Source organism: Rhincodon typus, chromosome 7 (assembly GCF_021869965.1).
Source record: "Rhincodon typus isolate 14 chromosome 7, sRhiTyp1.1, whole genome shotgun sequence".
NCBI classification, from domain to species: Eukaryota; Metazoa; Chordata; class Chondrichthyes; order Orectolobiformes; family Rhincodontidae; genus Rhincodon; species Rhincodon typus.
The window spans coordinates 43,271,166-43,296,347 of record NC_063338.1 but is presented as its reverse complement, the minus strand read 5'-3'; the positions used below and the strand labels follow the sequence as shown (position 1 = coordinate 43,296,347).

The window sequence follows — 25,182 nt, the reverse complement described above, 5'->3', positions numbered from 1 at the left end:
GAAAGACCCTCCTTGGTCTGCCCAAAAACTTGTTGGTCTTCCAATGTAAAGTGTTGACCTTGATCAAGTATTGCAAACAGGCATATTCCAAGGTCCAGGACTATGTGCTGAGGAACACACTAAAGCTTGGGGCAGCTGCTGCCAAGGTACACTGGGGAAAGATCACCGTCTAAGGTCTTTCTGCCAAAGTACAATGGGGGTCCATTCAGTTATCAGACCCTTAATGTATGTAAAGAGTGTCCTGATTGAATAAGAAATGCTTTTTGGTTTTGCAACTGCAGGGAATGTCGAATTCCAGTGCTGGTTTTTCTTGATATGCAAAGACTGTACTGAACTACTTTAGTACCTCTGAAAGTAGATAAAGATATTTTATGAATACAGTACATTTTTGCAATTAAAAAATGGTTTTGCTTTCTTAACCGTCCACTTGCACCAACAGCTGCCCAGCTTTGGAGATTTAAATTTGACCCAAAAACAAAAACAGAAGTTGCTGGAAAAGCTCAGCAGGTCTGACAGCATCTGTGAAGAAAAGATTACAGTTAACGTTTCGCGTCTGAGGAACAGTCACTGGACCTGAAACATTAACTCTGATTTTTTCTTCACAGATGCAGCCAGACCTGCTGAGCTTTTCCAGCAACTTCTGTTTTTGTTCCTGATTTACAGCATCAGCAGTTCTTTCGGTTTTTAAATTTAACCCAAGTCTCTTTCAACAGCGAAGCCTGAACTCCAGGATTTTAGTTGTTAGGAGTTTTCCCTTGAAAAATGTAAAACAAATTTCTGGATGTCATCAAAGTTATGATAGATTGAACTTACTGGATATTAAATAGATATCAATCAGTCCAGTTCAAACTGAGACATATCCCACCCAGGATCAGGCCTACCCATTCAAATGACAAGTAAAATTGGGTGTGTCATTAAAGTGAAAGTGGACCTGATCCTGTTTAGTTTGTGTTAAAATTTCTCCCCGTGCACTTTTTAAACATCTACCTAATTCTTTTTGTAGTCGCTAAAAGAGGAATAGTCTGTAATAGTGCTTTACTCAATCCTTTTTCCAAAAAAAACCTTATTTACATGTACATTTGGGTAACTATTCCGGTTCATAACAAAATCTGACAACATCAATGGAAGTTTTAGTAAATTAGGGTTATGGTTGTTAAGATTTCTGGGGAGATATTAAGATAATACTCTGGTAGGGTCATGCACTTAATGACCTTTTAAAAATATATTTTCAATTCCTTTTTACAATCAGTCTGACAAAATGAAATTGATCTTCAATTATTCAACTAGATCTACAATAAATTGAACCATAAATACAAAATGTTCTTTGAATCCAGTAAGTATTTATTAATAACTTTGTAAAGAAAACATAAAATTATACAGTAGAACAATGTTACCAATCATTAAGTTACACGATCTATTAGATAATAAACACATGCTTGACATAATCTCAGTCTATAATGTTCAATGTTCCTCATAATTGTGTTTCTCTATCAAATTACAAATGACTTCAAATCTAATTCTTTACATATTTTGTTTATCTATAATTTGTTGTTTTCATTTTTCAGCTGCTCTTGAACTAACTTTTTTTACTAATATGGTTTAAATTCCTTACATGTAATACAATGTAAACTATGTATCTTGAACGACAGACTACAATTACAACATTAGAACTAATCATCTTTTCTATAGAACAACAACCATTCCCTTTATCAGTAACATATTGACTGTATATTATGAAGATTCAGCCCTCCTGATTGAGTTCAATAAGACGACCAGCAAAGACACTAAGAGTACCGATAATACAAACCACCATGAAGACAGCCAGCAGAATGTGATCAATCACCATTGCAACATACTTCCATTCGTCTGCAGCCTAGTATTGAAATTAAAGGTAAATAAGTATTGTTGTTACTATTATTCATCTGCAGCTGTAGTAAGATCTTCAAGAGCTAATTTCTTTGCCAAATTTCCAGTGCTCTTAGCACAAGATGGAAATTTTGAATTCCATTGAACAAAATAAAAAAAAGCATTTTAGTTGATTTTATCATTAGATTTTATTTTCATTTCATTTCTTTAGAATTACTGTGTTGATCAGGTAAGGGATATAAACAGCAATGACATGCATTTATGCTTTGACCGTGTTAGACATGTCAAAGCCTTTCACAGGAGTATTAGCAGAAAAATAAAGCACTGATCCAGGGGAGGAGACATTAGGACAGGTTTTAGGGACAGAATTTCAGTGCTTAAGGTTTACACTGGTCTAGGGCATGGCAAGCTGGGGTCAAGAAAGCTGGGATGTACAACAAACCAAAATTAGGGAGCACAGATTTCTTGCAATGCTGCAGTGCTGCACGAAATCACAGAGACAGGGAGCAGTGACATCATGGAGGGATTTGAATATAAAGATGGGAATTTTTAAACCCAACTCCTTGGGGATTGGGAATCAATGAAGTTTAATGAGCGCAGGCATGATGAATACATAGTACTTTGTGCAACTTAATATAATTTTGGAGGAACTGAAGTTTATGGAAGATGGGCGGTTGGCCATGAGAGGATTAGAATAATTGAGTTTGGAGAAAGCAAATGTGGAGATGAAGGTTACAGCAGCAGATGGCTGAAGCAGAGAGAGAGGCAATATTCTAGAAGTGAACTTGGTGGAGTCAGTAATGAAGAGGGTGTAGGGGGTGAAATTCAGCTTAGGATCAAATAGATGTTGAGGTTGTGGACATTCAGGTTTATTCTGAAACTGTGGTCAGACAAAGGGATGCAAGAGGTACGTATATAATGGTGATGTGTAGCTGTGGGCCATTATATTACTTTGTTTTTTTCCACTTATTAATTGTAGGAAATTTGTGCTCATGCAGTATTTGAATTCATACAGGCAGCCTGACAGATTAGATGTAGTGGAGGAGTTAAAAGAGGTGACAGCGTCGAGGTGAGGTAGAGTTCGGGGTGCTTTCGGGATGCATGTGGAACCTGGCATGATGTTTTCACTGGTGTCATCAAGGAGCAGCATGTAAATGAGAAATAGAATGGGTCTAAGAACAGATCACTGGGAAACTCCAGAGGTCATCATTGAACACAAAGAAATCTATCAGGGGAAACTCTATGGCTGTGATTGGAAGATTACAATAAAATAAGGTATTGGCAGTTGGACAATGAAGAAGAAGCATTCCATGTGGATGATGATGTCAATAGATTGCAGACAGATCATGAAAAAAACAGGAGATACACTGCACCATTGTCACTGCCTCACAGGATTTCATTTGTGACTTGCATTAGTCATGTCAGTGCCAATACAATGTGGAAATCTAATTAGGGCAAAATTCAGAATTATTTTTGGTATATTACAAAATCTTAGAACTGGAAAAGGGTTATTCAATTATTTATTAATATAAACTAAAATGGAAATAAAGTATATAAAATGCTCACATTGTTTGATTCCTGATCAGATTTCATGTGCTCTGCAATATATTTGATTCCCTCAATGGCACTTTTGACATCTGGGTTTTTTGTTAAAGGAGTTTGGAAAGTAATGTTTCCTGCTGCTTGTTTTCCAGAAATGTCAGAGATATCAATGTCCTCGGGGAATATGCTTTTCTCTTGTTTTTCCTTTTTTACTCGTTTCATTGTTGAAAAAAACATTATATTGGGTATGGTGTCAATAAACACCTGCAAAACAGTTACAAATAAAAAAGTGGCATGCCAGAAAATACATATCTTGATAATTAATGAAATCAGCATTTGGAACTTCACAATATTTCATCTAATTTTACGATAACAGCTACAAATAACCTCTAAAAGCCAGAAAATCTATGAAAGACTGGGTTATCTGATAAAGAAAATGGATAGCAAGCCATTAAAGAATGTATTAGCAGGAAAGACCTAAAGATCAGTTGATGAAGTAAGGTTTAAGAAGAGTTTCTAGGGAGGAGAGGAAGACGCAGAGGTGAAGGGTGTAAACACACAATTTCAGAACATGGGACCTAGGTGACTGGAAGCATGGCCAGAGGGTGAAGGAAGTAGAAATACACAAATATTAGCATGAAGAGGAATGATGGATTTGGGGGAAGGTGTAGGCAGTGGGTGTTTCAAAGGAAAGGACTGATAGTAATAGAAAGGAATTTAAACATGATACGAGAATTTTAAACTTGGAGGACCAGCAACAAATGCCAGTGAGTATGGCCAACAACATCTTGTATTTAAATCGCACCTTGCATCCAATAAAACTGAAACAGTGGTTTGGACGTACATATGGATGGTCATCATGACAGACAGGATATAGAGCTGTAAGCTCAACAGAAATAGAGCAGCAGACTTTGGAAGTTACGAACAATCTGATTCAGTTTAAATCCGTGTCCAGGAAAGGCAATTGAATTGGTAACAAATGTTAGAAATTGTGACATGAGAAATAACTGGAGAAAAATGAGACTCACCAAAGACTGTGAGTGGAAACAGATGTGGGCAATGTCAAGTGACAGAAAATACGATGACATTGGCAGAAATGTGATTCTCACGTCAAGACTGAAAAGTCTGACTTCACAACTTAGTTTTGAACAGCAAGACAAGAATCTTGCTATCAAGTGGTGAGAAGTCTATTTGCATGTATTATTAATTCATACTGTCATCTCACTGAAATGCATATTTCTATCTTCCCACATTGCTGGCGACAACTCACAACATGAAAGTCAGAGTAAGTACACTTCACTAACACCTTCCACCCCAACCTTAAGTTTACCTGGACCATCTCTAACACCTCTCTCCCCTTCCTGGACCTCTCTGTCTCCATATCGGGCAACCACCTAGAAACCGATATTCATTTCAAGCCCACCGACTCCCACAGCTACCTAGAATACTCCTCCTCCCACCCACCTTCCTGCAAAAATGCTATCCCCTATTCCCAATTCCTTCGCCTCCGCCGCATCTGCTCCCAGGATGAGGCATTCCACTCCCGTACATCTCAGTTGTCCTCGTTTTTCAAGGACCGTAACTTCCCCTCCTCGGTGGTCGAGAACGCCCTCAACCGTGTCTCCCACATCTCCCGCACCTCATCCCTCACACCCCGTCCACGCAATAAAAACCAAAAAAGAATCCCCCTCGTCCTCACGTACCACCCCACCAACCTCCGGATCCAACGCATCATCCTCCGACACTTCCGCCATCTGCAATCCGACCCCACCACCAAAGACATCTTTCCCTCCCCACCCTTATCTGCTTTCCGGAGGGACAACTCTCTCCGTGACTCCCTTGTCCGCTCCACACTCCCCTCCAGCTCCACCACACCCGGCACTTTTCCCTGCAACCGCAGGAAGTGCTACACCTGCCCCCATACCTCCTCCCTCACCCCCATCCCAGGCCCCAAGAAGACTTTCCACATCAAGCAGATGTTCACCTGCACATCTGCCAATGTGGTATACTGCATCCGCTGTACCCGGTGTGGCTTCCTCTACATCGGGGAAACCAAGCGGAGACTCGGGGACCGCTTTGCAGAACACCTACGCTCGGTTCGCAACAAACAACTGCACCTCCCAGTCGCGAACCATTTCAACTCCCCCTCCAATTCCTCAGATGACATGTCCATCCTGGGCCTCCTGCAGTGCCACAACGATGCCACCCGAAGGTTGCAGGAACAGCAACTCATATTCCGCTTGGGAACCCTGCAGCCCAATGGTATCAATGTGGATTTCACAAGTTTCAAAATCTCCCCTCCCCCCACCGCATCCCAAAACCAGTCCAGCTCGTCCCTGCCTCCCTAACCTGTTCTTCCTCCCACCTATCCCCTCCTCCCACCTCAAGCCGCACCTCCATCTCCTACTGACCAACCTCATCCCGCCCCCTTGACCTGTCCGTCCTCCCTGGACTGACCTATCCCCTTCCTAACCCCCTACCTACACTCACCTTTCCTGGCTCCATCCCCGCCTCTTCGACCTGTTTGTTTCCTCTCCACCTATCCTCTCCTCTATCCCTCTTCTATCCACCTCCCACTCTCTCCCTATTTATTTCAAAACCCCCTTCCCCTCCCCCTTTTCTGATGAAGGGTCTAGGCCCGAAACGTCAGCCTCTCTGCTCCTATGATGCTGCTTGGCCTGCTGTGTTCATCCAGCCCTGCACCTTGTTGTCTCGGATTCTCCAGCATCTGCAGTTCCTACTATCACCTGCGAATCCAGTTCGCTGCTTGCTCCTTGAGCCTATATCTTGGACATTTTTGCCCTTGCACCTCCTATACACAGAGGTTGGAACATGTACCAACCTCTTTATATCCTTGTGGAACATCTCCAACTCAAATTACAGCTTTGCACTTCAATGCTTCATTTTGAAGTGCATCAGCACTTTGCACACTGGACAGGCACCCATCTCATGAATTGGACAAGGGTACATCTCAAGGCTCCTTGTTGGCTGTATTAATCTTCACTCATTTTATACCTACCTGTGCGCTCAGAAGATCTCTGTCTTACCTTGCTTTTTTGCACTTTGTCTTCAATTCAGAACTTAAAAGGCCCACAGTATTTTTGTCTTGCCTTGCTGTATAGCACAGACACAAAGCCAGGCAGCTTGTCTAAAGAAGCTATCTGCTATTCCAGTCTGAAAGTTGAAGTTACAAGTGTTTAAACCTACCAAGGTGTTAGATACAGGATACTATCAGGGATATAAGCATCAAATGAAAGAAGCATTTGCTCCATTTCTCCAACACACCATTGTTAATACAAGTATTTGACTGATATAAAAGCCTCATTCCCCTGATCTTTGGTGGAAACATAGACAGAAACAGTGAGGTCAGTCTCACTGCCTCAGAGTTGGCCAGGATCACAGAACTGGACTTCAATGTTGAAATGTTCATGATTGAAACCAAATGGACCTTAATCCTGTTGTAAAGTTGCTGCAAAATCTTTCTGCATCTGCTATTTATTTGGTTGACTGGCTATCGGTGAAGTTCCAATTTGTATGAATAGGATATTCCTGTTCCTGTTGAGAAATTCTACATAATGATCAGAATTTGATCTGGTCTTCTGACATCCTTGAAAGTTGCTTTTGATCTCTTGACTTTTTTCTCAAATAGTAATAAAACAGATGATATCTCACCTTGCGAACCCATTGTGGCATTGTATGTGTACTTGGAGAGCGATGATGAGTATTAATTACGATGACAGTAATAATGATTGAACTGATGACAAAAATCATTGTGAAGAGCATGTATTTGCCAATTAAAGGCACAGCACTGGAAGTTGAAGGGATTAGCTCAACGATAACCAGAAGGAACACTGTCAGAGACAGCAAAACTGAAATACTCAAAGTCATCTTCTCACCTGCACAGAAATGAGAAGTCAGTGCTGCAAAAAATATATGAACTACTAATAAGGAGAACCTTTATCATTATGCATTTATTTACCAGATGAAATCAGAAACAATTTTGAACTGTCGGAAGCCCTATTGTCAGCTGAGAAACAGACAGCAAACAGTTGGAAATTAGGGCGAATGTGAGGAAACACATTGATGCCCAATAACTGTTTACAGAAACTTCAGGTGAACCTGTAAATGGTCAAGTAGTGCACTTGCCTGTTGTGCGCATAGTGCTGCTTACACATCCAAATAGTTGTTCAAATTGGTGTAGGATATAATTCGTAAATTTCATGTGTCCTCCCTCCTCCCATTTTTAATAGCCAATGAATAGTTTAACTAAGGGTCCTTCAATTATAACTTTTGGTGCGGCAAATTTTTGTGGAGGCAGGAGAAATAGCTCACTGGTCCATGATTAACCTCTTCAAAATTTGCAACAGCCCCAGGTTTCCAACTGCTGATTAGCCACCTTCCCAAAACTTGCAGGTTCCAGCAGGCTGCTGGTGTCGTGCTCACAGCTTGGAAATGAAGGAGCATGAAAATTAAGCCCTGGTCTAAAAACGGAAAATATCATCTCTGAATGAGTAGCATAATATTTATTCGTATTTCTAAAAGGCAGAAGTTTATTCCTGCTTCCCCCCCATCCCTGTTCAGAAGTAGCCTCTTTGATTGAGTTTTATTTCTGCTGGATGTTAAAATCTGTTTCACTCACAAGAAGCATTACCTGAGTACTTCAAACCAATGATTATGCAAAGTTTCAGCGGGCACATAAACATTTCGTAATAACAGCGTTGACGACTAAAGGGTATTTTCATGTAAGCTATCCTGCTATTGTCTCTGACAGTGGACAGATTGAACTAATGTCTTAAATATTAAGCTGCAATCTGCCAGCAATTATTGAACATAAACAGAAAATTGTGATAAAAGGTTTTTAGTTTTTAGATTTTTTCAGTTTTTAGATTTTTAGCATTTGTATTATTCTGGTTTTCAGTATTAAGTATTTAATAATTGGAAAACATGAATGAATAAATTATTTTATGAATGAATGATTCTATTGCCACATATATCTAGGAAGATACAGTGAAAAGTGTTTCGCTGTCACAATCTGGCACCATTTTGAGTTACAAAAAGTATAAAAAGAAATGACTTAAATAAAGTTCATCTTCTGTTCAAGTTGGGTCTAAAGCTTAGCTCCAAGGGTTCCGCAAGGTTTCGTAAAGGAGTCCCTGCTCTGGATACAGCAATGATGACAGCGATGCCCTGGGAGACCCCAGCTCTGCTGCTGCAACCATCTCAGTGACCTGCTCTGGGCCTATTGCAGACAGGAGTCCCCACTCCAATCACCACCACTGTGACCGACATAGTAAGTTGTTAACTGTTGATTGTTAATGTGATAGTAAGGTTGCATTCTGTCACAGCAAAGTACAAAAGAATGTGTGTGATAAATGAGTCTTAGAAATTATTACAAAATGCATTGAGTGTGAATGAGTATAAGCTGGACAGATAGAGAACATGTCTGAGTGAATGCAAAATAGATGAAGATGGAATACATATGAGGTGAATGCAAAGTACCATGAGACCAATAAAGCAAATAATTGTACAATAAATGAAGGATATTGACTAATGTAATAGTTAAACAAAAGAATATGAGTGAATATACAGGAGGCCGTAAGTATTGAATTAGGATTTTTGAATGAATATGAAGTGAAGTATCACATATATATGTGTGTGTATGTGGGGACTACTAAAGTAAATCTAAAGCTTCATAACTATTGATGGAAGAGTTTAAGAGACAGACCCCATGGGACTGCAGTGGCTTAAGAGGGCAGCTTACCATCACCCTCTTCAAGGAAATTAAATGATAAATAATAGCCTAGCCAGCGACGCTCACATCCCGTGAACAAATCTCAAAAAATGATTTGAAAACTAGAGAAACCAACCTGGCTGAGGAGAAAAAGTTAGAGAAGGCATGGAGAAAGAATGCAAGTATGTAGACATTACAATTCTACAAAATGGTATAGGCAGAACAATCTCTGATTTTAGTTTACTTCCATATTTTAAATTTCTCACAGAACTGAATGAATTTCTTCCCGCAATGACAAATTGCAAAACAAATTTAAATTCTTTTCATACCTGAATCAGTTGGCAAGTAAAATACTAATCCAGTTAAAAAGGAAAAGAGCAGACAAGGAATGATGACATTCACAACAAAATAAAGTGGTAGGCGCTGCATGATAAAGTGATAGGTGATATCCAGGTAAGGAGTAGTTGGACAGCAGGTATAATACACCCAGTGTTTCCATCCACGATAATCTTTCATTACCCACTCTCCACTCTCCATGAAATCACTCAAATCTGGTCGATCACTTTCCTGAATGAGAACCATAGCATTGTAATTATCTATTACACTAAACCAAGAATTGAATTTATATGTAAGAAATTAGACTTTTAAAGTTCTTTGTCCATACTTTTAACAAATAATTTTTCCCTTGTTTATGCAGTTCTGATTTACAAAAATGGTGATTAAGTCAGACTCAAGGAATTGAAGGTCCATTAGTCTGACATCATTTGTAGATAAAGTGCTCGATGGAATCCTAAGTGATATCCTTCTGGATAAAAAGGAGTATTCAGATACATTGAACTTCTGGAACGGGAGGTGCTTCATATTAAACACTTATTCTGGCAAATTAATAGGTGGGTCGATGTGGGGATCTCAACAGGTATTGTATACTTGGATCACCAAAAAGCCTCTGATAAAATACCATAGAAATTTCTATATTTTTCTTTCATTTGACCTTGGGGGGCTTTTAGCTGCTCTCCTGAGAGACAATATTGTTACTGGTTAGGGAGGTTGTCTGATCTTGAGGCTAAAAACACCATTACCAGTTTCGGCAGTTCTTACCATCTCTGACTACTCCATGGGAAAGGCTTTAGTGTCAGATGACCTGCCAGTCATTTTCACATGCTTGTGCTACATCAAACAAGTTGAAGTCTATAATTGTTGTTAAATACTTGCTAATTTTCATGTTTCAAAGTGCTCAAAAGATCTATAAACATACAAGTTTCTTACTTCAAACTTGCATGGAAATTGCATAAAGTTGTTATTTGAGGTAAATTTCTTTCTCTGATCTGGTCTATTACTCAAGCTCTTTACTATGGATGACATAATTTTATTGAAGTTTCAATTTGCATTAAGCAGAGTACAGCATGCAAGTATCAAATGACAGTTAATTTTACCCAAATGCTTTATTGCTAATTCTGACCTGAATCCAATCTTTTGCATTATTTATAATATTCTTGGAGTTTATATAATCGTCCTTCCATGAAGGCTTCACCTTTGAATCATGGGAAAATATCATTGACCTACTGGTGTTGTCAAAACAAGACACATTTTTTTCCTTAATTATTTCTCACAAATAAATGAGGGCAAGAGTGTTGGTGGTGCTGGGAGGAATGGCAGAAATGAAATTCAAAGTTTCTAATGTTATAGTACAATTCAGTTTGTTACCACTAGGGGTCCTGCATGGGCTTTGTAAATTCTTGTGACAGAAGGCAAAAATTTAACCTCTGGTTTTCACAGATTCAGATTTCTCCAGATCACACTCCATACCAGAAACCAGTTAAATATTCATCCCTTGGTTCATATATTTGCAACCAGCCTGTATAAATGGATATTCATCTACTGGGCAGAGAGAAACTATAAAAGAGAAGCTTAGTTTGAAACTGTTCTTTGCCTGACATTAAATCAGCATTATGACAATATCAATTGACAAACATCTCAATCACAGCACTATATTACAGTCAATATTTTCCACTACTTGAAGTTGCACAACATAATTGAAGTTGTGAAATTTTCCCAATCAATTATTTTCATTGAAACCATTACAGATCTGGAGAAGAATCAACTTTTGTACTCGGGTTTATTCCAACCCCCGAAACTAAACCCAATTTTCTTTTAACTGCAAGCAGAGTGAGAATACATCTGTCTTACCGGCTTGTAACACCAGTAATTATCTATTAACCAGTATCCTTGAAGCCTTCTGGTTGAATCCAGATGAATGGGTGTGGATGTAGCCATGAAGAAAGGGAATACAATTTTTGGGCCTATACGTATTTGTTGGCTTCCTGGAGTGGGGCTGAGTGCTAGAAATACCAAACATTTCTTTTGGACACTCTTTAAAATGAACAAACTTCTTGCACTGAAGCACAAAGTTCAGCAGGAGAGCCAGTTATCTACTGCAGCTCCTGCTCCCACCTCCAAATGCACACCCACAAACAACTCTCCAGTAAGTCACACAGGTCTCAAAATGTTAACTGTGTCTCTCTACACCGATGCTGCCAGACCTGCTGAGTTTCTCCAGCATTTTCGACATTTGTTTCAGAGGCCTGGGATAATTTTCTGGGGGCACATGTTCGAATCACACCATGGCAGATGGTGAAATTTAAATTCAATAAATATCTGGAATATAAAAAGCTAGCCTAATGTTTACCATGTAGCCATTGTCAATTATTGCAAAAACCCATCTAGTTCACTAATATCCTGTAGGGAGGGAAATCTGCCATCCTTACCTAGTCTGGATACATGTGACTCCAGAACAACAATAATGCAGTTGACTCTAAATTGCCGTCTGGGGAAAGAATAAATGCTGGCCTAGTCAGCGATTCCCTCATCTTAAGAATGAATAAAAGATTTTCCTTCCCTTTGTGCCTGGGATTTGAGAGTGCCCCAAAACCGTAGAAGAAAAACATTTGCCCTGATGAATTATAAATGTTATATTTTTAAATCCAAATTTATGATTCAGAAGTTGTGTCTAAAATATTTAAAGTATACTTTAAAATAAAAAAGTGTTTGGTGGTTTTCCCGTACTGTCTCTCTCATGGTTGATTAAGTACATAGATAATATGAATCGAAAGACGGATATAGTCAGTGCTGTTTATATATCTAATCTAGTGTGTAGGGATTAAAAGAATTCATGATACCCCCACACTCTATCAAATTTCTTCCAGATATTTCTGCAGTCCTCTCCTGAATTTCCCAGTATGATCAGCACTCATGTCTCTCTTGGCAATTTTTACATCCATTCACCATCCACTGTGTAGAGTACTTAAATCTAAACTCTTTCTTCATGCTCTTCTTGTTGTGGAAGCTATGACTGTGTTAAATATATATTATGGTAATATATGGCAGGCTTTCCTATTCTTGTGCCCAAAGCTACTAGATTATTTGGGTAGAGTTATAACGGGAAAATCTCACGTGGAATAATGAATTCCCCTAACAGAAAGTGCTAGATTTTTCCATACATAGACAGAAAACTAGGCAAGTTTTTTGTCCATGGATGGAAAAATCTAGCATTTTCTATTAGGGGAATTCATTTTTCCTTGTCAGATTGTCTAGGCACAGTGAGTGTAGAGTATGTATAGAATACAGAAAACTAGGCAAGTTTTCTGTATTCTATACATACTCTATATTCACTGTGCCTAGACAATTATCCAACAACTTCTGCTGGGCATCTTTATAATATAGGGTGGATGGTGGAATGTATTGATTATACAGGTTAATGCCTAAAGGATGGTTGCTTGGACAAACCAATTTGAACCTCGGGATGATTCAGTACATTTAAAAGATTGTAATTCAAAATCTCCATGAGAAATTAAGTTCAGTGTGTAAAGAAGATGTTTTGCTTTTTCAAAATATAACTGTAAAAGAAAACATTTTAGGTGAAGATTTAAACATACCGGAAATATGGCAACTCTCGTTCCATCATATGTCCAGATTCCCAGTTTAATGCTGCAATTTTGCTGGTCAAATGGGAAATGTGTTACAATGATTTCACAATAACTTTTAAAAATTGCTGGAGGATTCCAGATTATTTTTCCTGTATATTCCAAAAGCACCTTCGTCATATGAACAATGGCAAATTCACCATCTGCACTGTGGAAAAACAAAATACAATTATTACTGAGAAGTGTCATGTTTTTAGTAAAAAGCAACATTTAGATTAACATTACAATCCATGTTAACAGCTTCTTTAGAGAGTCTTAGATGTGTTGAAAGATGATTTCATTCTTAGCTAAATTCCAAAACAATCCTACTATGATTCAACAACAAACACAAAGAACATAAATTACCACGTGAGCTAATTCTGACTTTGCAAGAATCTCTAAGATAGGTTATTAAGGTGGATTGGAGATTTAGGTCCCAATGGGGCAAGTACAGAAGCAGGCAGGTGTAAAAATTAATATGAACAGCTGGCCTGCTGATTGCACATCAAAGTTCCTGCTGCTGGTGATTTTGCTCGGGATACTTTTTGTTCAAGTACTAAAAAGTGGCAACAAATTTGGCCCATATGAGGAACCATGTCTGAAAGGAACATTTCTGCCAGTGATATGCAGGTCCTGTTGGGTGTGTCAATGTATCAGAATGGTCTATATGTGCCAGGCAATGGAGGGGGTTGCAACCCTCCAGGGATTATGGGGCCATTAGAGGGAGAGCTGAGCACAAGCAACTATGATGAGTTCAGTTGAGCAAAGCAATAGCAACAACTGATGTTGGAATTACGGTCCTCGATCTGCATCAACATCCTGTTGTTTAAGAAAGGGACAAAGGATAACCCAGGAAACTACAGACCCGTCAGCTTGACATCAATAGTGGCTAAACTGATGGAGGCCATAATACGGGATAAGATAAATAATTACTTCGAGAAAAATAAGTTAATACCTAACAATTAACATGACTTTAATAAGGGCAGGTCATGTCTGACAAATTTAATTGAGTTCTTTGACAAGGTGACACAGGCAGTGGATGAGGGTAGTGCTGTGGATGTTGCATATTTGGACTTTCAAAAGCATTCGATCTGGTGCCACATGGCAGGTTAGTTAGCAAATTACAAATGTTTGGGATTAATGGGTCTTTGGCAGCATGGATTAGAAGTTGGCTAAAAGATGTGAATTTCTCAGATTGGAGATGAGTTGAAAGTGATGCTCCCCAGGGTTCATTGTTGGGATCTCTATATCTCTAAATGTGCAGATGATACAAAGCTAGGAGACTAGTGAATTGTGAAGATGATGATGAGCAACTTCAGTGGGACTTTGGTCAAATGGGCAGACGCCTGGCAGATGAAATTCAATGCAGAGAAATGTGAGCTTATGTATTTTGGTAGAAGAAACATGAAGAGACAATACAGGCTCAATTGCATAACTTTGAGGGGAGTATAGGAACAGAGGGACATCGGAGTTCATGTGCATGATTCTTTGAAGGTTGCCAGGCAAATTGAAACAGTTGCTAAGTAGATTTATAGGATCCCTGGGTTTATTAATAGAGGCATAAGGTGTAAAAGCATGGAATTGATGCTATACCTCTACAAACCATTGGTCAAACCACACTTGGAGTATTGTGTTTGGCACCTTATTTAAGGAGGAATGTTAAAGCCCTGGAGAAACTTCAAAGGAGATTTACTAGAATGATACGAAGAAAGAAGGATTCCTGATACAAGGAAAGATGAGAGAGATTCAGCTTATTCTTCTTGGAGCACAGAAGATTAAGAGGTGATCTTACTGAGGTGTTCAAAATTATGAACAATTTTAACAGAGTAAAGAAGGATATTCTGTCTCCACTAGTTGGTAAGTCAATAACTAGGGGCCATAGTTTCAAGATTGACCACAAGAGAGCTTAGGAGTGAGATCAGGAGAAACCCCTTTACTCAGAGTCATAGAGTCATACAACCATACAGCATGAAAACAGACTCTTCAGTCCAACCATGCTGACCTGCTCCCATTTTCCAGCATTTGGCCCTTTTTCCCTCTAAACCTTTCCTATTTATGTATCCATCCAGATGGCTTTTAAATGTTGTAATTGTACAAGTCTCCACCACTTCCTCTGGCAGCTTATTTCATATGTGCACCACCCTCTGCGTGAAAAACCACTTAGGTCCTTTTTAAATCTTTCCCCTCTCACCTTAAACCTATGCCTTCTAGTTTTGGGCTCCCCACCCTAGGAAAAAGACCTTGACTATTCACCCTATCAATGCCCCTCATGATTTTGTAAACCTCTATAAGGTCAACCCTCAGCCTCAGATGCTCCAGGGAAAATAGCCCCAGTCTTTTCACCCTCTCCCTATGACCCAAACCCTCCAGTCCTGGCAATATCTTGAAAATCTCTTCTGCACCCTCTCAAGTTTAAGAACATCTTTCCTATAGAAGGGCAATCAGAATTGTAAGCAGTATTCTAAAACTGGCCTCATCAATGCTCTGTACAGCCACAACATGATGTCCCAACTCTTATACTCAATTTTCTGACCAATGAAGGTGAGTATGCCAAATGCCTTCTTCATCACCCTGTCTAACTGTGACTCCACTTTCAAGGAACTTATGCCCACCTGCACCCCTAGGTCTTTTTGTTCAGCAACACTCCCCTGGGTCTTGTTAGGATTTGGAATGTGCTGCCTGGGAGAGTGGTGGAGGTCGATTCCATAGGATGTTTCAAAAGAAAACTGGATAATATATTTGAAAATGAAGAATTAAGAGGGCTACAATGAGGGCTGAAGTGTAGGACTAGCTGGGTAGCTCTTTTAGGAACTGGCATAGACACAAGGGTCAAATGGTCTCCTTCTCTACCGTAAAATTCTATGATTTGATCCTCAGCAGCAGCGATATGAGAGCAAATGAGTTAATTGGCGGCATGTTTGTAGCATATGATGTGTTGACAATCTTACACGGGAAACTGCACCTATCCAGGCTGATATCACAGATTTTTGTCCTCATCGCAGAAGAGTTCATACCTCTCAGAACTGCTTGCTGGACCCTGCAATGATGAAAATCATTGTGGCTTAAACTTCTTCATCTCCGGTGTTTTTCAATGATCTTGTTGGCATCTCTCAAGTGACAGCACATCACAGAATCTCATACGTTACTGATGCCCAATTTGTGAAACTTGATGATGTACACAATTTCAAACTTATGAAGCCACACAGACATAAAGTAGAGTGGGGTTTGTTTCCATTGCTGGGTCCTTCGGGTACACAGCATCATTAACTGTACCCATACAGTCATCATGCCAGTGAGTCAGTAGCCAATAAGATTCAACAACAGTAAGGACTTCCACTTCCTCAAGATGCAGGAATCTGTGACCACAACGAGAACTTCCTGCATGTTAGTACTCAACATTCGACCAGCTGCCGTAGCAGCTTTCTCCTGAGCCAGTCCCAGATGTTGCAGCTCTTCATTCTACTCTCCTCCAAACCCTCTGGATGGGTTCTAGAAGACAGGGAATACCCCTTGATGAAGTAGCTAATAACTCCTTTTAAATGACAAAGTCACAGAAATGTCACAAACCACCTGCTCAGAAGTACAACCATCAAGCAAGCTATTAGGCTTCTGAAGTTGTGCCCCAGTGCCTGAATCAATTATTAGTGGTCTGCTGCAAAGGGTCTCACATATTGTAGTGGCCTAATGCACTCTCCACTACATGGCTGTCTCAGGAGGTGTGGTCCTTCAAGATGCCTTGGCCATGGAATAATACAGCTCATTGAAGGAAGACAAGGAGGAAGTTGATGAGAAGATAAAGGAGCAAAATTAAGCTGCAGAGCAGAAAGGTCCTGCAGGAAAGTGCAGGACTGAAAGATCTTGTCAGGATACTGTCAATATTAGGCAACACCTCACCAGGCAACTTTAGCCGATCCCTTCTGACCCAGAAGGGCTATGTGATTCAGAACTCAATTTGAACAGCCTAAAAGAACATTTCCATTGATACAGGCTGAAGAAGATTCACTCTGACTACCGTGGTGCAGATGTATACAATGGTTCCACTGACCTCCTTTTAAAGAACTTTGTTTCACCACTTCAAACTTCTTCATGAATTTCACAATAAAGGATGGAAATTCATTCATCTGAGTCATGTGTCAGTATTTATAGAGTGGTCAGAAAGTAACAAAGTGGCTATTTACAACTGAAGTAAACCCCAGAGTCCCACTCAGTGCTCAGCTTGACGTGGTCTCAGGTCTCAGCCACCTCTACTTGGTGCTTCTTTGTCTTGTACAAGATGGAGTCAGTTTGGTAGTTTGTACCTGTTTGCAACTGAGATGGATCTGGTGGGTAGCAGACATCTATATCATGGTGGCACCAGTAGGGGCGCCTGCAGAGGTTGCTGCACTGGCAATAAGTGCCCTGTGGCTTTAATGACCCTTTAGTCAGAAGGACCAAAGAGGCTTTTGACAATGATGGCATCCTATTAGTGGAAGCTCCCTCATCTTTCTCCACGACTGCCTCAATGCATTGAAGGTACTCGCCAGAATGCTACAGAGGGGCACCAATTGGGGCATCCACTCCATGCATATTAACTCTACCAGCACAACAGATCCATCCATGTTACAGGGCATTGCATGCATTTTACACACATTGCTGCTCCTTTATCCACTCAAAATACTGCCCCATATGGCTCTCCATGATGTTAACAACTCTCCCACGTCCATGCATTCAAATCTGAGCTATGGTGCTGTACACTGTTATTTAAAGGTGTAAGGAACTGAAAAGGTTCATACTTAAACACAATCCACTATGTTGTTGTCATATAGAACAGGTTGGTGGATAGAACAGGTTAGGAGCTTGAAGGCATAACAACTAACATCAAGTCCTGTAGTATCCAGTGAATAAAAGTCCCAGCCTATCCAGCCTCTCCTTATAATTCAAACCCTTTTGTCCCGTCAACATCCTGGCAAATCTTTTCTGAGCCCTCTCCAATTAAATAATATCCTTTCTACAGCAGGGCAATCTGGAACTGTACACAGAAGTGGCCTCACCAATGTCCTGTACAACCTCAACATGATGTCCCCACTCCTATATTCAGTGGTCTGAGTAATGAAGGCAAATGTGCTAAATACCTTCTTAACCACCCTGTCTACCTGTTATGCAACTTTCAGGGAACTCTGTACCTGAACCCTTAGGTCCCTGTTCGACAACACTACCCAGGGCCCTACCATAAAGCATACTTGGCCTCTTTGACCAATGTCAGTAGTTCATTTCTAACAAGCTGCATGTGTCAATGCTGCCAGGCATTCAACAGTGCTGGGGCTGTGAGCCTTGTTGAGGTCCTCCCATTTTCAGGAGTCTTGTGCACCCTCACTTATCGTGACAGTCTCAAGTTACACTCACCCAGTCAGAGAGAAGAACATCATTAAACCTCTTGCCGCACTGCACTGCACTCCAGCTGACTGGCAAAGGCCTTCTCCAGGCCCATCTGTTTGGTTTGGCTGGATGACCTGCTCCTGTCCCTGTCTGGAAAGAAGACTTCTCTGCTCTCCCTCAGAACTTCTAGTTGCACATCAAGGTCAGCAACTGAGACATGAGGGATCCAGCTGCTAGGCCTCTGCTCCTCCTGATGCCCTGTTTCCAAACTTAGTGAATTTAGATAGGGCCCACACCCTAACAGTCCCAGCTACATCTGACATGTGTGACCACTAATTATTTGGCCTATCTTGCCTGCCATCTAATTAGTAGTCAGTGTTTGCAAAATTCACAAGTTCTGATGATTTGGTCTCCCAGGAGCACGGTTCTGACAGCAAGTTCCTGACCACAGAAGCAAAATGTGCTCCTACGATGTGCTCCAAAGACTGGTGAAAGTCAGGAAACTCTAGCTTCTCAACTGGAAAATATTTAAAAAGAGCTTAAACTCTTAAGGACCACATTAATTCTTTTAAATACTGATAGCTTTTAGCTTGAATTAGAGTTCAATTATTACAATGGTCATTCATTTCTGTATACTTTATCCCACGCATCACTGTCCTGATCACCTGTCCCTGTCATCCCCATGTGCCTCACATCCTCCTGACCCTCTCAAACCCTTATCCCTCACACCCTCCTGTGCCTCCTCACACCCTCTTGTCTGTCTCACACTCAACTATCCCTCACAATTCCCTGATGGGTGTGGGGGGTGGAAATAAGCAGTGTAAGTTCTCTGTAACCACAGGTACATACTAACAGTTAGAGATGTAAACATATAATAATATGACTGAATAATATGATCACGTGTATTAGTTTGAATATAATTGGATAATACAATGTGTACTAAATTTCAACATTGAACTATGCAAACACAATTGGGTAGAGACAGGGTGAGTAAATGTGTAAGCTTTTGACTGGAAATTATTATCTGTATGAATAGTCAATTAGAAACTTGTTATCTGTAAAAATGGTACAAGACTTTTATTAAATAAAGATTTGAACAGTTTGTCAATTTTGGATATGTTCATCTCCTGTGCATGCATGAATAAACATTTAAACAAAGGAACCTGAGTCTTGTCTAGTCTAAGAGGGAATAAAGGGTTAAATTCAGCCTTTCAGATCCATCCCTCATACCCTCCCATCTCTTCTATTTACCTTTCCCTCTCATGCCTCTATCTCAACTTAGCAGCCCCCTCCATCTCAGCCCACCTATATCACTGTTACATTTCCCTCATGGGCTTGAGTCCTTCTCATTCTATGTCCCTTACAATCTCCTGTCCCTCACTGTCCTTTGTCCATTACAGTCCTATGTTCTTTTCACTCTTATTTTGTCCACAGTTTCCTGTCCCTCACTGCATTGTGTGACCTTCTTTCCCTCAAACTTTGTGAAAGGGAATCGCAATGAATCCTCAAATTGGGTGGGTCCTAGTCCCCAAGGAGATGAAATCAAAATTGGTCACACTGTCAAAGAAAGGCTAGTAATGGGTTATCAAGATAACCAAAACTTTGAAGGTGCCATGTCTCTAACATAAGTCTATAAATTTTAAATTATTACTTGCTTGCTTACTTGTTGTACAGGACAATGTCTGGGAGCCAAATGTCAGAAGCAGGCAATCTGATCTTTTTAACACCACCATAATCATCTGGTTTCCATCGAAGCTTCACATCAACCCATTGCTAAAGAAGAAGCATTTTATAAATGTTACTTTAAAAGAACACTACAGCTTTTAAACACAGCTTTTTTTTAAAAAAAAATTGCATTTTAGAGAGAATACAAAACTAGTTAAACATTCAAGGTTCTAATAATATTAAATCACAGATCTGTGCAAATAAAAACAATTTTTGTTACCTGTCTCAGGCGCACATTTGTTTCCACAATTTGATTTACTTCATCCTAGTGGAACAATAGTAGAACTTCAGTCAAGGCTAGGGATAGAGCTGATAAAGTCAATTTTAGACATATGTACCATTCTGTAGCCATTAAAATTAAAAAGTGAATTGAAACATATTACTTCTGCACACAATGTTGTAAATACAATAACATTTATTACAAGCATGAAATGTTCACATTTTCACAATATTTATTAAACTATAAACTTCCTTCCATAGCACCTAATGTTATAGTTACAATTCTGTAGCACTTGACCATACCATCCTATTTCATCACATCTACATACAGGTTCTGAGATCAGTTTGCAAAGATGTGTGGTACCTAACAGGAGTGAAGTTGTGGTTTATGTTCTTCACTTATAGCAACATCAGGGAAAAGTTTTCTTCATTAAAAGTATAAATGGAGCATTTCACAGCTCCATTAGAGTTTTGCAGTAGTGGCCATCCTGATGATATCCTCCAGGAACTCCTACCTACCAAGCAACTGGGATCCATCTTCATTGTTCATAGATGACTTACCTGTGGACATCACAGCATAGCATAACCATATGGCACACAGGAGCTCAAGGATACTATAGAGCACCAGTTAACCTAGTGAAGCACTTCCTTGAGACTGGAATGTCCATCTGTTGTGTATTTTATTGGAAATGTGAGTCTCATTGGAATTGCCCTGCTGTTTAAGTTGAATCATCAGAGCTGGAGTAGGATTTCACAGCAGTGGGCCCACCTTTGTTTGATATTTCTCCCAGTAAGTGGAAGAATGCTGGGTAAGTCTCATATTGATGTGAAAATTATTTTATTTGGTGTCAAATTCAGGATGTGGAAACTATTTGAATCAATGAATTTGAGACTGTTAATTATAGAAAATCAAAAAAGCAGATCAAATATCATTTATTTCAGGTGGGTACAATCATGTTCTGAATTCTACAATTCTGAAATAGCAGACAGCTCTCTATCTCAACTTCTGCTGAGAAAATGGCAAATCCTCAGTGCCCAGCTGTCCAGCTCTATCATGTTGTGCATGCTATCCAGTGCCAGATCCTCCCATGCATTAATTCATTTTACCTGACTGAACTGGAGAGTGACATTAAGGAAACAAGTGACACAAGGGATGTGCTGAAATGAATTTTAGCAAAACAGCATGAAGTGGGATGTAGATTCAGAGAATTTATGAGTGGTCAGCCTTTCCTTCATCATCACTCTTACTGTCTGTAGAAGGAAGCAATATCTCTCCTGCTCCTTTCTTGCTTGTAATTATCTTCTTCTTGCTTACCATTTGCAGATTCACTCCAATTTGCAGTACCTGATCCACAGGAAACTAAGAATTAAAATTAAGAACAAGTGACCATCACCCCTTGGGATTAAGGAGACAGAGAAGGACGAAGAGGCTTGTAGCTGTTTGCGACTTCCAAGTACCTGTAACTGCGGAGATGTGCAGCTACTAAGGTGGCACCATATTCTGCCCTGATCTCATGATGTCCCACAGAATGGGAAAGATACCTCTCATTCTGGTTCCTTAGTCTGCTCTTCACAACAGGTGAGCTCCCATCCTATCCCAATGCTTCCATTCATGCCCTGCCTCTAACAGGTTTTAGGTTCATACTTCTCCAATAAAATTGAGTAAATTAAGTAATAGGTAACAACTAAGGCAGGGTCTCAGGTGATACAGGGCTGATGGGACTAAATTTTACCTCTTGGACTAGTAACAATGGTGAACCCATTCCTGTCCCTCCAACTGTGCCCTAACTTTGACATATTTCCATGGAGTTTAAATCCTTAATGATGTTAGGTATGTTCCTGGCACGATTTTCGCTACTAAAGAAGAGTTTGTCCAATTCGTATTAGCAATGTAATAGCAGGGGTGCCCACTGCATCATCAGAATGATAGAATTACAATTGATACATTGATACTGCACTGCCAATACAAAAGTCTCAAAGAGAGATATTGGAGTCAAATATCACTAGATTTTCCTCAGAATTTACATATATTGTTGTACAAATGTTACACTCTGTATCTCTGGTGGTTCCACAGGTCACCCAATTAAGTTATGCCAAAAGATCAAGAGCCTCCAATGGAATTTCAAGGTCTTTCAGTCCTTCATAGTTTCAGCCACTGACAGTTGAAGACAAATCCCATAGCTTGTAAACTTTAGCTCTGAAACCCAATGTCATTGTAAAAGTGTATGACATCATTGCAACTTAGTTTCAGATCCATTCTGCTGTCTTTGCTTCCTATCTTGTTGTGCCTTTCACCTACTTAAAACTGGTAAAATAATTAAGTACTGCTTAAGTAAGAGGATTGTTTGTGTGGAATGTGATCAAGGGGAATCTGGTAAATATGGAGACTCATTTTTCCTTAAACAGAGAAATGTGTTTGGTTCATACCACATTGATGAGCTGAATGAGCTGCAAGCCCACTGTGACGTTAACTAATTGATCGTGGCTCTCCACTGGACGAATCACCTTGTTATAGTTTTGAAATAACTTAGCCACCAACTGCGTTTCATATTCAGAACCCAGCACCTGTCCTGAGAAAACATGAGATAAAAATAGGTTTTGTAAAGTTTCTACCATCATGGAACATCTATAATCCTATTCGAAACCGCACCATTTCAAGCAAAAAAAAGTCCAATAAAAGTTGCAAATTTAACATCGCTATTCTGGCACCATTTTCTTTCTCCATATTTTCTCCGGTTACTGTATCTTATTCATTCGGCATTCCATTTTTTAAAACAAATTAAGTGAGACGCTAGTTTTTGGTCAATTATGTTTGTTGATGTCCTCTTAAACTGTATAGCAGTAGGTGAGCATCCTGCTTTGATATTTCCCAATCGCTCTCGTGTCAAAGTAGCACTTGGGTTTCAGTTTCAATTGACCTCAGTGCCTAATCTGCAGTCGGAAGATTATGGATTTCCGCTCAGATTCTACAGTTCAGTATTTTTAGCAGGGCGATTATATGTGACTGCAGTCATTTAGATCAATTATTAGTTGAGATTCAAATTGAACATCTTTAACTAATGTTCCCCACTTTCCCCTGCAGCGTTAGCCGATGATCATCTGGAAATTGTGGAGTCAGTTATGTCGTTTCTGTGAGATTTCTCACTGGGGTCTAGAAACGTGATATAATTTCAATATTATGTTATTCAAACAGTGGCTTTTAAATATATTTACAAGATGTCTTTTAAACAAGCATAAATGATTTTATCGTTCACCGGAAAGCGTTCTAACACTAACAACCTGCTATTGATTACATTTAATTCTGAACTGTCAAGTTGCTCGATACAGGTTAATAACAACGTGCTTCCTTATAGAAAACAATGTTTATATTTTAAGTAAATGCAGAAAGCAGATTGAAAAGGTAACTAATAATTTGCAATTATTGCAGCTTAGTGTTAACATCGCACATGCTTTCAAAACAAATCTGGAAATGATTGTAACATCCTTTTGTAGTACCCTTTTTCTGTAACTTTTTTTCGAGAAGTAGTATATTTTCATTTGCTGGAATATTTTTAGCATCACATGCAGGATGAATTACACCGACAGATTACCCCACATGTCAGATATTTGAAAAACCTCAAACAGCTGCAGCGTATCCACCAAGGTATTTGCGACTACAATTACACGCTGAAAATAAACATTCTAACTTTTTTGTCAGCGGTCTTACCAAGTTTGAAGTACAAAATCCAAAGAAGTTCCCAAGTTAAACCATCGATCCTAACTGCCATGTTTACAAATAAGGATAAGGAACAAAGTGACTTGAACGTAATTAAATAAACAGGAATACATAAACCTTCTATACAACCTGTATTAATTCACGCTGGCTCTTCTACGTTTGGGTAATATGTGGCTACTTCAGTGAATCGAAGAGTTGACTAATTGAGCCCATTCCTTTAAGAAAAGGTTCTAAACCCGAGTAGCAGGCAGCTCTGGCACATTCCACGATTATTGCTGGTGCCATCACTGAACTGCTATTTCCGCGGTGTAACACTGATCCATCAACACTCCTGAACGACAGCCGCACTCCAGAAAGTGACCTTAGATAAACATTCGTCATTCCAAACCCTGGGCCAAAAATCAGACATTCTGACACATCAGTCGGGAAATTCAACCTTTCATAAACGGATTTACCAAAAGTCGGAGAAATACTTATTGCATCATAGTAAGAACCTCATATAAACTTTGTAATTTGTAAGATAGTAAATTGATATTCTGTTTATATTTAGGATGTAGAGAGGCTTAACACTAAATATGAGAAATAAAACCAGCCCACACCATGGCACTTTTCTGCCAAATTGTCTAATTAAACTGTACAAATCCACAACATCTTATATCAAACAACGAGAACACAGCGTAATTTTCAATTGAATAAAATTATTTGGCAGAGTGGAAGACCTACCTCCGAAGGACAATAAAAGGATCGTCAATGCTAAGCACGGATCAGTACACGAAGTCATTCTCCGACTTTCCAGTTGGACTATTCACCTTTCAAGCCAATCTATCTCTTGTAAAACCTTACAGTATTTGGAGACTTGTTGTCTCCTCTAGGTTTCTGAGTAATCGCTGACAGTCCTTTCTTACCGAAGAGTGGAGCTGGGAGTGCTGCGTTTACAACTGTCCGTTCCCTCCAGAATCTGCTCTTGTGGCACCTGTCTCAGTGACAGCTGATAGCAGGGCACTGGCGTCAAAACATACCACCAGTTCCGGTTTATTTCTCTGCCTTTTTAATTGTACTGAGATATGGGC

General features: G+C 39.7%; 1 protein-coding gene across 1 annotated transcript; it reads right to left on the bottom strand.

Annotated features, from left to right (window-relative positions):
* Positions 1-1,420: 1,420 nt before the first annotated feature.
* On the bottom strand, positions 1,421-25,182 carry chrna1 (cholinergic receptor, nicotinic, alpha 1 (muscle)). The gene is made up of 9 exons (XM_020528982.2): positions 24,836-25,182; positions 22,825-22,967; positions 20,399-20,443; positions 20,117-20,226; positions 13,072-13,267; positions 9,469-9,706; positions 7,081-7,304; positions 3,433-3,672; positions 1,421-1,873 (listed from the first exon to the last, which is right to left on the bottom strand). Exons 1-9 carry the CDS (start codon positions 24,891-24,893, stop codon positions 1,742-1,744), a joined length of 1,386 nt encoding a protein of 461 aa, XP_020384571.1. The 5' UTR covers positions 24,894-25,182; the 3' UTR covers positions 1,421-1,741.

Excerpts from the sequence above, each read along its gene's own strand:
- chrna1 (XM_020528982.2), bottom strand. The coding sequence starts at position 24,893 with ATGACTTCGTGTACTGATCCGTGCTTAGCATTGACGATCCTTTTATTG. Across the intron at positions 22,968-24,835 it reads CCTTTTATTGTCCTTCGGAG|GACAGGTGCTGGGTTCTGAA; the intron begins GTAGGTCTTCCA and ends ATGTTTTCTCAG. Across the intron at positions 7,305-9,468 it reads TTACTTGCCAACTGATTCAG|GTGAGAAGATGACTTTGAGT; the intron begins GTATGAAAAGAA and ends ATTTCTGTGCAG.